General features: G+C 39.9%; 1 protein-coding gene across 4 annotated transcripts in view; it reads right to left on the bottom strand.

Moving 5' to 3' along the window:
* KIF15 (kinesin family member 15) overlaps nucleotides 1-12,676 on the bottom strand; it is an 82,190-nt gene that overhangs the window by 54,798 nt on the left and 14,716 nt on the right. For all 4 annotated transcript variants that reach the window (XM_082639004.1, XM_082639003.1, XM_082639005.1 and 1 more), the window contains exons 6-7: nucleotides 3,909-4,006; nucleotides 2,397-2,576 (exon numbers count right to left, since the gene is read on the bottom strand). In XM_082639004.1, coding sequence (XP_082495130.1) covers nucleotides 2,397-2,576; nucleotides 3,909-4,006 — 278 coding nt within the window. The remainder of the gene's footprint in view (nucleotides 1-2,396; nucleotides 2,577-3,908; nucleotides 4,007-12,676) is intronic.

Genomic DNA, 12,676 nt, shown 5'->3' with positions numbered 1-12,676 from the left:
AACAAAAAATCTTAAAATTTGTATGGAGACACAAAAGACCCTGAATAGCCAAAGCAGTCCTGAGGGAAAAAAATGGAGCTGGAGAAATCAGACTCCCTGACTTCAGATTATACTACAAAGCTTATCAAGACAATATGGTACTGGCACAAAAACAAATACAGATCAATGGAACAAGATAGAAAGCCCAGAGATAAACCCAAACACCTATGGTCAACTAATCTATGACAAAGGAGGCAAGGATATACCATGGAGAAAAAGACAGTCTCTTCAATAAGTGGTGCTGGGAAAACTGGACAGCTACATGTAAAAGAATGAAATTAGAACACTCCCTAACACCATACATAAAAATAAACTCAAAATGGATTAGAGACCTAAATGTAAGACTGGACACTATAAAACTCTTAGAGGAAAATATAGGAAGAACGCTCTTTGACATAAATCACAGCAAGATCTTTGCTGATCCACCTCCTAGAGTAATGGAAATAAAAACAAAAATAAACAAATGGGACCTAATGAAACTTAAAAGCTTTTGCAAAGCAAAGGAAACTACAAGTAAGACGAAAAGACAACCCTCAGAATGGGAGAAAATATTTGCAAACGAATCAATGGACAAAGGGTTAATCTCCAAAATATATAAACAGTTCATGCAGCTCAATATTGAAAAAACAAACAACTCAATCCAAAAATGGGCAGAAGACCTAAATAGACATTTTCTCCAAAGAAGACATACAGTTGGCCAAGAAACACATGGAAAGCTGCTCAACATCACTAATTATTAGAGAAATGCAAATCAAAACTACAATGAGGTATCACCTCACACCAGTTAGAATGGGCATCATCAGAAAATCTACAAACAACAAATGCTGGAGAGGGGGTGGAGAAAAGGGAACCCTCTTGCACTGTTGGTGGGAATGTAAATTGATACAGCCACTATGGAGAACAGTATGAAGGTTCCTTAAAGAACTAAAAATAGAATTACCATATGAGCCAGCAATCCCACTACTGGGCATATACCCAGAGAAAACCATAATTCAAAAAGACACATGCACCCCAATGTTCACTGCAGCACTATTTACAATAGCCAGGTCATGGAAGCAACTAAATGCCCATCAACAGACAAATAGATAAAAAAGATGTGGCACATGTATACAATGGAATATTACTCAGTCATAAAAAGGAATGAAATTGGATCATTTGTAGAGACGTGGATCGATCTAGAGACTGTCATACAGAGTGAAGTAAGTCAGAAAGAGAAATACAAATATTATATATTAACGTATATATGTGGAACCTAGAAAAATGGTACAGATGAACCAGTTTGCAGGGCAGAAATAGAGACACAAATGTAGAGAACAAACATATGGACACCAAGGTGGGGGAAGTGGTGGGGTGTGTGTGTGTGTGTGTGGTGGTGTGATGAATTGGGAGATTGGGATTGACATGTATACACTAATATGCATAAAATGGATAACTAATAAGAACCTGCAGTATAAAAAAATTAATTTAAAAAAATTCAAAAAAAATGTGAATAGAATATTTTGCAAATTTCTGTCAAAAGGTTTCTTTGTCCTGAGCTGAATGGCCAAAAGAGGTTGCCTTTTGACACCTAACAAGTAATAAACAAGGGTAGAAAATAGAGAGAAGAGCCAGCTGGTTTGAAGGGCAGAGATCCTAGGAGCTCTTCAAAAGGGCAGCTCCGGGCTTCCCTGGTTGCGCAGTGGTTAAGAATCTGCCTGCCACTGCAGGGGATACAGTTTCGAGCCCTGGTCCGGGAAGATCCCAATGCCGCGGAGCAGCTAAGCCCATGCGCCACAGCTACTGAGCCCATGTGCCACAACCATTGAAGTCCATTCGCCTAGAGCCCATGCTCTGCAACAAGAGAAGCCACTGCAATAAGAAGCCCGTGCACCACAACAAAGAGTAGCCCCACTCGCCACAACTAGAGAAAGCCTCCGCGCAGCAACAAAGACCCAATACAGCCAAAATTAAATAAATAAATAAATTTATTAAATAAATAAATAATAAAATAAAACTGTAACTCTATATCCTTTAAAAAAAACCCAAAAAAACAAAAGGGCAGCTCCCAGGAGGAACAACTAAAGGGATATGGTCACTAACAAACTGTCCCCCAGTGACATATAAGGTGGTTTTTAAGAGTCTATGACCAGAATGAACAACACCAAAATAACAAATAATCAAGGGGTCAAACTTCTATTTTAACTAAGGGGAAATTTATAAAACAGTGTCATATCCTTCTTTCATTTCTTCTCATGAACATTCTGGTTATGGCTTTATAAAACATTTTTAGTAACTCAACTCTTTCTTTTTTTTGAGATCAAGGTGCTCATCACAGCATGCTATGTTGCCTACGAATCAAATTGCTCAAGGCAGGGTACCTGATAGGATTCAGCAGCTGAGGTCACCACCTGCTCCACAGCACCAACAACGAAGACTCCCTTCTTAATATGCTCCCTTAAGTACAGTCCAGCCGAAGCAGAGTCCAGGAGGTCATAGATCTGCTCGTTGTAGATTTCAATAAAGGAACACTTACAAAGAAAACTCTTTCCAGCTCCAGCCTGTAAAAGAGAAGCCTGGTTTAGCTATATTCTTTTCATGAGTTCATCCTTACCTTTCATGAGCATTCATCTTTCACTCACTTCACAACATATAAATTTCCTACAACATTATCCTTTACACAATACAGGACACTTAAAAGTCAGTATTAAAATGTAGGTTACTAGTTTCAGCACATCAGTACACTTTAAAGCAGCATCAAACTGTGGTCCCAGGAGCCCTAAAGTTCCCAACAGTGCCTCAGAACAAAGACAGGGAGGTGGGACTTGAGCATTCCAAATAGGCAATTCCATTTTTTGTTTAATTGAGGTATAATTGATATACAGCATTATACTAGTTTCAGGCGTGTAACATAATGATTTGATATTTGTATATATTGCAAAATGATCACAATAAGCCTAGTTAACATCCATCGCCATACATAGTTACATAATTTTTTTCCCTTGTGATGAAAATAGCAATTCCATTTTCACCTGTCTTATATATGAATCAAGTGTTATATTCCTCAAACGACTGAAAACAATGTATTTTAAAAGTCTCTCTTTAAAAAAATAAACAAATAAAAGTTTTCTTTAAAAAGCCTTGCTATAGGATTTTTAACCACAGAAATGCACATCACCAAACTTACTTCACTGGCAAATAATATGTGTGTCTAACTGCAATGGTCAGGCATAGTTTCTGCAAAGGAGTAAGTGGTAAACCAATGCTATATATCAGACTCCTTGGCACAAACGTAATAGAACATAAAACACTAATGGCTCTTAAGCCTGGAATTCCCTAAGCTAAAGACGCACAACCAACAGAATGACCCAATCTGGGAGTCAATGGAAAATGGAAGGCCACATCGCTAGGACGATGGAACACCATGTGTGAAGCAAGGAGAGCATAGTCAGATGGTAGCAGGTGCTGCAAAGGAAGTACAGATGGGCCCATTACTAGTGGCTGTCATGAAGATGTAGGGACAGCTGCAGTCAACTGTGAGCCTAGGTGCAGGTAGGTGATGGAGCTTAATGAATTTGTTTTCCTCAGTTAAGATTTTCTTTACACTTTCTCTCTTGTAAAATCTGAGAGCCTAAGAAGCACTACATTCTTCTTTCTTTCAATGTGGGTTCATGGATGATGCATGTTTTATAGACTAAAAACGTGTAGAAAATAAAAAACTCAGAATCCTTAATTTTATCTTAAGAATTGAAAGATTTTTTTTATGACTCTAGCCTATCCACACTGTAGACTACCAATGATGCCCTTCTATGTACCATGAGCTAATTATTAGTAGTTAGCTACTCAAAACTAGGTATTTCATAGAATCGCTTTATTTTTACAATAAGTTTTACCTTCTCTTTTTCACGTTCAATTAAGGAAAACAAATATTCAAAACTTCGTGGAATTACTCCTCTCAGGTTATGAGAAAAATGATCAGATTCGGATGGTCCTAAAGAAAAATGTAAAAAAATATATATATAGCTGTTCATTTTTATTCTGTTAACAGGAGTCTTTCAAAACAGCAAAACTGAAAGGCAATTCATATAGAAAAGACAAATTGTATAATCAGTTTCTTTCAGGCCCCCAAACAAGATAAATCGTGGTAACAGATGGCATAATAGAACCTGCCTATCAATGGGACTGAAGGGAAGGGCCCACAATAGCCACTAAGCAATTTTAAAAAGTAGTTGTTGTTTGATAAATTAAAAAATCCATTTCAGTCCCAAGCTTGAAAATTTTCCTTCTGCAGGTACCAAAAGTAGCAGAAATAACAAATAATTGTACTTTACTGTTGCATAAGACATTCTGTCTCCTAGGCTGATCTTTATACACTGGCTGTGTGGCCACAGGCTAATTACTTAACCTCTTGGAGTTTTCAACTATAAAATGGAAATAGTAATGGTAATAAGTATCTCACAGGGTATAAAAATTAGCATTAGCTAGTATTTTCTTAATTGGGCAGTAAAAGCCAAGCTGGTAAGAAAGATACTACAGGAATTCTTCACAAGATTTCTGTACAGACAGAAAATTGAAGAGCAATCCAATCTCTATTTTGTTAACACTGGGGAAAAGGGGAGATGTGAGTGGATATGTAAACAGCAGGATTTTTTGGATACTAATTCAAGCTATAGCTATATTTGCCAGAAATAAAACTATAAAGCTAGAAAAGATCCAGAAGTTACTATATGTATTAGTTAAACATGCCTTAGAGGGACTTCCCTGGAGGTGCAGCAGTTAAGAATCCACCAGCCAATGTAGGGGACACAGGCTCAAGCCCTGGTCTGGGAAGATCCCACATGCCAAGAAGCAACTAAGCCCATGCGCCACAACTACTGAAGCCCATGTGTATACAGCCCATGCTCCACTACAAGAGAAGCCACCGAAATGAGAAGCCAGTGCACTGCAATGAAGAGTTGCACCCCGCTTGCCACAACTAGAGAAAGCCCACACACAGCAATGAAGACCCAACACAGCCAAAAATTAATTAATCAATAAGTAAATTTATTTAAAATATATATATATGCCTTAGAGGCCAAAGGAACTAACAAAATGCTGGTGTACGCAAGAAAATTACAGAAAATAAATTTTAAAATATTATTGTCATCTCGGTGTGCTACACTTAAAATATTTTAAATGGCCCTTGTAAACTGTACCTTAAAAAGATAAAAGAAAAAAATAAAAACAGGGCAGAGAAATGCAAGTAAATGAACACAGAGGACAGATAATATTAGAATACGTGCAGATAATTTTATAACATTTTCCTGCTAAATACTATATAAAGATACTCAAAATATTCATTATAGTTACCTTATCATCTCTTGCCTAGTCTCCTGCCTTGGCTCCCTATCTTGCTTCGGCTCTAGCCCCTCCTAGGGTCTCTATTCCATTCAGCTGCCTGAGTAGTCCTTTTAATTATACATCAGACCATGTAATTCTTCTTTAAAAAAACAAAAACAAACAAACAAAAAAACCCGTTCCCATGACTTCACATACACTCATGAAAAATTCCAAAATCCATGACCTGGCTTCAGGCTACAATTTCAACTTGCCCCTTATTCTGTAAAATTCCACTCTAGCCCCATGTGTCTTCTTGCTGTTTCTTGAATGCTCTTGAGCATGCTCCCAACTCAGGGCCTGTGCATTTGCAGGGATGGTCCCTCTGCCTGGAAGATTCTTCTCCCAGAGTCTTATGGTTCCTTCTCATTTCACTCAGTAATTCTCTTCAAATGTCATGCTGAGAGGCCTCTCTGACCCACCCAACTAAAACAGCACCTGCTGCTCTTTTCCATCCTCTTATTTTTCTTCATAGTACTTACTCCCTCTGGCATAATTACTAGACATTTATTTGCTTTTACTTGTACATCCCCCGTGAGAATATAAACTCCATGAGAGCCTGGACATTGCCTTGTATTTGAACAGACCACCAGAGCCTTGAAGAGTGCCTGGCATATTTTAAGCACTCACTTATATGTTGTCATAACCTCAGAGAAGGGAAAACCTTTCTTACTAAAACTCACAATTCAGAAACCATTAAAAAACAAAACAAAACAAAGAAAACCTGAAATTCAACCACATAAAAATAAAAAACTTTGGCATCAGAAAAAATTAAATAAGCCAAAAGAAAAAACCTACAGAAAAATCTGTAATCTATATCATAGACAAAGAGATAATCTATTTTATGAAGAATCCCCACAACTAAGAAAAAGACAAGATAATTCTTAAATAAGAAAAAAGCTTGAGGGACTTCCCTGGTGTCGCGGTGGTTAAGAATCCACCTGCCAATGCAGGGGACATGGGTTCAAGCCCTGGTCTGGGAGGATCCCATATGCAGCAGAGTAACTAAGCCCATGCACCACAACTACTGAGCCTGTGCTCTAGAGCTCTCGAGCCACAACTACTGAGCCCACATGCCACAACTACTGAAGTCCGTACACCTAGAGCCCATGCTCCACAGCAAGAAAAGCCACAGCAATGAGAGGCCCACGCACCACAACGAAGAGCAGCCCCCACTCACTGCAACTAGAGAAAGCCTGCACACAGCAAAGAAGACCCAATGCAGCCAAATATAAATAAATAAATTTATTTTAAAAAAAGAGAAAAAAGCTTGAATGGGCATTTTACAGAGAGGCTATTCAAATGTCCAATAAACGTATAAAAGGTGCTTAGTAGTCAATGGACATCAAACAAGTGCAAATAAAAACACGAGATAGTACTATACATACTCCAGAACAACTAAAAATTTTAAAACGGACAATACCAAGTGTGGACATGGATGTGGAGCACTGGGAAATTCTATGTCTACGCATCTCCATCATGACATTTTTACTAAAGCTGAACATACATATACTATAACCCAGCAAGTCCACGCCCAGAAGTTCAATAGATATGCACTATAAAAGACACACACAAGAAAAAAATGTCCATAACAGTACTATTCATGTGCTCTAAAACTCTCTAGCAACAGCAGAATAGAAAATGTGGAGCTCCTTTAAGATGGCAGTGTGGGAAGACGCAGAGTTAGTGTCTCCCCACAACTAGGGCGCCTGCCGGCCACTGGTGGGGGACTCTGACCCCAAAGAGATGGGAGGAACCCCAGAGTGAACCAGTAGGACATAGGGGGACCAAGGGAGGAGGAGAAGTGGAGGCCAGACAGGATTGGCTCCCCTGAGGCTGCGGAGATCAGGAGAGGGAGGTGGGAGGGACTCTCCGGGAAGAGTGGGAGAGGAGCGTAGGGCAATTGCCTGGCCCACTGGTCTCGGGGAGACTGCTGAGCTCCCAAGCCAGTCCCCCCCCCACAAAGCCCCATCCAGGCTGCATGGGTCCTGGGGGCGCAGGAGGGAGGCCAGGGAGATCAGGAGTGGCAGGTGGGAGGGGCCATCAAGGAGGAGGGGGAGAGGAGCAGAGGGTGTTTTCCCCGCCCACTCGGGCCCAGGGAGCCTACTGAGCTCCCAGACCACTTCCCTGCCCTCCAAGGCCCACCCCCAATTGGTCCTGGGGGTATAGGAGGGAGGACAGGGAGATCAGGATTGGCAGGTGGGAGGGGACCCTAACCAGACCCCAGACGGGAGGAGCAGGAGAGGAGAGGAGAGGAGGGCGTTTGCCCCACCCACTCAAGCCCAGGTAGCCTGCTGGGCTCCCAGGTGAGGTCCCCCGCCCTCTGAGACCAGGCCCATGCCTGAGCCCCTTCTGTTCCTTGAGCCTAAGCCCCACCCCCACACAGCCCCCAGGGCCTTTTCCAGCCCTGTGGGTGCTGAGCATTGGCCCCACCCACCGCCCAAACCTCACCCTTGCTTAGGCCCTGCTCTCCACAGCCAAGGCCTTCCCCCACCCCTTTCCTTTTTTTTCTTCTCCCTCCTCCTCTTTTTTTACTATTGTGGTACTGACGTACCTTCCAGTTGTTGATTCATCTATATTTTTATTGTTAGATTCTTTCTAATATATCTATTAGTTTCCTAGTCTAATTTTATTTTTTACTTTGTTATTGTGCTCTTTTTTTTGCCACCCCATGTGGCTTGCGAGATCTTGATTTGTGAGCACAGGGTTGGGCTGAAGCTCCTGCAGTGGGAGCTCCGAATCTGAACCACTGGACTAACAGAGAACCTCAGACCCTAGGGAATATTCATCGGAGTGAGGTCTCACAGAGTTCCTCATCTCAGCACCAAGACCCAGCTCTACCCAAGAGCCTACAAACTCCAGTGTTGGAAGCCTCAGGCCAAACAACCAGTAAAACAGGAACACAATCCCACTCATTAAAAAAAAAAGAGAGACAGCAAAAAAATATGTCACAGATGAAGAAGCAAGGTAAAAAAAACCTAGAAGACCAAATAAATGAAGATGAAATAGGCAATCTACCTGAAAAAGAATTCAGAGTAATGATAGTAAAGATGATCTAGAATCTCAGATATAGAATGGAAGCACAGATTGAGAAAATAAATGTTTAACAAAGATCTAGAACTAAAGAACAAACAAACAGAGATGAACAACACAATAACTGAAATGAAAAATACACTAGAAGGAATCAATAACAGAATAACAGAGGCAAAAGAAGGAATAAGTGAGCTGGAAGACAAAATGGTGGAAATAACTGCCGAGGAGCAGAATAAAGAAAAAAGAATGAAAAGAATTGAAGACAATCTCAGAGACCTCTGGGACAACACTAAATGCACCAACATTCGAATTATAGGGGTCCCAGAAGAAGAAGAGAAAAAGAAAGTGTCTGAGAAAATATTTGAAGAGATTATAATGGAAAACTTCCCGAACGTGGGAAAGGAAATAGTCACCCAAGTCCAGGAAGCACAGAGAGTCCCATACAGGATAAACCCTAGGAAAGACACACCAAAACACATATTAATCAAACTAACAAAAATTAAGTTCAAAGAAAAAATATTTAAAAAAATAACACGCAAAGGAATCCCCATAAGGTTGCCAGCTGATTTTTCAGCAGACTCTGCAGGCCAGAAGGGAGTGGCAGGATATACTTAAAGTGATGAAAGGGAAGAACCTACAACCAAGATTACTCTATCCAGCAAGGATCTCATTCAGATTCGATGGAGAAGTCAAAAGCTTTTCAGACAAACAAAAACTAAGAGAATTCAGCACCACCAAACCAGCTTCACAACAAATGCTAAAGAAACTTCTCTAAGTGGGAAACACAAGAGAAGAAAAAGACACACAAAAATAAACCCAACTGGGGCCTCCCTGGTGGCGCAGTGGTTGAGAGTCCGCCTGCCAATGCAGGGGACACGGGTTCGTGCCCCAGTCCGGGAAGATCCCACATGCCGCGGAGCGGCTGGGCCTGTGAGCCATGGCCGCTGAGCCTGCACGTCCAGAGCCTGTGCCCCGCAATGGGAGAGGCCACAACAGTGAGAGGCCCGCGTACCACAAAAAAAAGAGAAAAAAACCAAACCCAACTAACACACCATTGTAAAGCAATTATACTCCAATAAAGATGTTAAAAACAAACAAACAAACAAACCCAAAACAATTAAGAAACTGGTAATAGGAACATCCATATCGATAATAACCTTGAATGTAAATGGATTAAATGCCCCAACCAAAAGACACAGACTGGCTGAATGGATACAAAACAAGACCCATATATATGCTGTCTACAAGAGAACCACTTCAGACCTAGGAACACATACAGACTGAAAGTGAAGGGATGGAAAAAGATATTCCATGCAAATGGAAATCAAAAGAAAGCTGGAGTAGCAATACTCGTATCAGATAAAATAGAGTTTAAAATAAAGACTGTTACAAGAGATAAGGAGGGACACTACATAATGATCAAAGGATCAATCCAAGAAGAAGATATAACAATTAAAAATGTTTATGCACCCAGCAGAGGAGCACCTCAATGCATAAGGCAAATGCTAACAACCATGAAAGGAGAAATTGACAGTAACACAATAATAGTAAGAGACTTTAACACCTCACTTACACCAATGGACAGATCATCCAAACAGGAAATAAATAAGGAAACACAAGCTTTAAATGACACAATAGACTAGATAGATCTAATTGATATTTATAGAACATTCCACCCCAAAGTGGCAGAATACACTTTCTTCTCAGGTGTACATGGAACATTCTCCAGGATAGATCACATATTGGTTCACAAACCAAGCCTTGAAAAATTTAAGAAAATTGAAATCATATCAAGCATCTTTTCTGACCACAATACTCTGAGACTGGAAATCAATTATAGGAAAAAAAGTGTAAAAAAACACTGGAGGCTAAACAGTGTGCCACTAAATAACCAAGAGATCACTGAAGAAATCAGGGAAGAAATTTAAAAATACATAGAAACAAATGACAATGAAAACACAATGACCCCAAACCTATGGGATGCAGCAAAAGCAGTTCTAAGGGGAAAGTTTACAGCAATTCAACCTCACCTCAAGAAACAAGAAAAATCTCAAATAAACAATATAACACTACACTTAAAACAACTAGAGAAAGAAGAACAAAGAAAACATAAAGATCAGAGCAGAAATAAATGAAATAGAAATGAAGCAAACAATAGCAAAAATCAATAAAACTAAAAGCTGGTTCTTTGAGAAGATAAACAAAATTGATAAATCCTTAGACTCATCAAGAAAAAAAGGGAGAGGATGCAAATCAATAAAATTAGAAATGAAAGGGAGAAATCACAACTGACACTGCAGAAATACAAAGGATGATAAGAGACTACTGCAACAACCATATGCCAAAAAAATGGACAACCACGAAGAAATGGACAAATTCTTGGAAAGGTACAATTTTCTAAGACTGAACCAGGAAGAATTAGAAAATATAAGCAGTCCTATCACAAGTAATGAAATTGAAACCAGAATTAAAAACCTTCCAACAAACAAAAGTCCAGGACCAGATGGCTTCACAAGCAAATTCTATCAAACATTTAGAGAAGAGCTAACACCAATCCTTCTCAAACTCTTCCAAAAATTGCAGAGGGAGAAACACTCCCAAATTCATTCTACAAAGCCACCATCACCCTGATAACAAAACCAGAAAAAGATATCACAAAAAAAGAAAATTATAGACCAATATCACTGATGAACATAGATGCAAAAATCCTCAACAAAATACTAGCAAACAGAATCCAATAGCACATTAAAAGGATCATACACCATGATCAAGTGGGGTTTATCCCAGGGATGCAAGGATTCTTCAATATACGCAAATAAAACAATGTGATACACCATATTAACAAACTGAAGAATAAAAACCATATGATCGGGCTTCCCTGGTGGCAAAGTGGTTGAGAGTCCGCCTGCCGATGCAGGGGATGCAGGTTCGTGCCCCGCTCCGGGAGGATCCCACATGCCACGGAGCGGCTGGGCCCGTGGGCCATGGCCGCTGGGCCTGCGCATCCGGAGCCTGTGCTCCGCAACGGGAGAGGCCACAGCAGTGAGAGGCCCGCGTACCACCAAAAAAAAAAAAAAAAAAAAACCATATAATCATCTCAATAGATGCAGAAAAAGCTTTTGACAAAATTCAACACCCATTTATGATAAAAATTCCCCAGAAAATGGGCATAGAGGGAACCCACCTCATCATAATAAAGGTCATATATGACAAACCCACAGCAAGCATCATGCTCAGTGGTGAAAAACTGGAAGCATGTGCACTAAGATCAGGAACAAGACAGGGATGTCCACTCTCACCACTCGTATTCAACATAGTTTTGGAAGTCCTAGCCACAGCAATGAGAGAAGAAAAAGAAATAAAAGGAATAGAAATTGGGAAAGAAGAAGTAAAACTGTCACTGTTTGCAGATGACATGATACTATACATAGAGAATCCTAAAGATGCCACCAGAAAACTACTAGAACTAATCAATGAATTTGGTAACGTTGCAAGATACAAAATTAATGCACAGAAATCTCTTGCATTCCTACACACTAATGGTGAAAAATCTGAAAGAGAAATTAAGGAAACACTCCCATTTACCATTGCAACAAAAAGAATAAAATACCTAGGAATAAACCTACCTAGGGAGACAAAAGACCTGTATGCAGAAAACTATAAGACACTGATGAAAGAAATTAAAGATGACATAAACAGATGGAGAAACATACCATGTTCTTGGATTGGAAGAATCAAGATTGTGAAAATGACTATACTGCCCAAAGCAATCTACAGATTCAATGCAATCCCTATCAAATTACCAATGGCGTTTTTCACAGAATTAGAACAAAAAAACTTACAATTCGTATGGAAACACAAAAGACACCGAATAGCCAAAGCAATCTTGAGAAAGAAAAATGGAGTTGGAGGAATCAGGCTCCCTGACTTCAAACTATACCACAAAGCTACAGTAATCAAGACAGTATGGTACTGGCACAAAAACAGAAATACAGATCAACGGTACAGGACAGAATGCCCAGAGATAAACTCACGCACATATTCGCACCTAATTTACGACAAAGGAGGCAAGAACATACAATGGAGAAAAGACGGCCTCTTCAATAAGTGATGCTGGGAAAACTGGACAGCTACATGTAAAAGAATGAAATTAGAACACTACCTAACATCATATACAAAAATATATTCCAAATGGATTAAAAACTTAAATGTAAGACCAGAGACTATAAAACTTTTAGAGGAAAACATAGGA

The sequence above is a fragment of the Mesoplodon mirus genome (genome assembly GCF_964341445.2).
Source record: "Mesoplodon mirus genome assembly, chromosome: 12".
Classification (NCBI taxonomy): domain Eukaryota; kingdom Metazoa; phylum Chordata; class Mammalia; order Artiodactyla; family Ziphiidae; genus Mesoplodon; species Mesoplodon mirus.
Note: the sequence above shows the minus strand (reverse complement) of the source record. Positions and strands in the feature narration are given on the sequence as shown.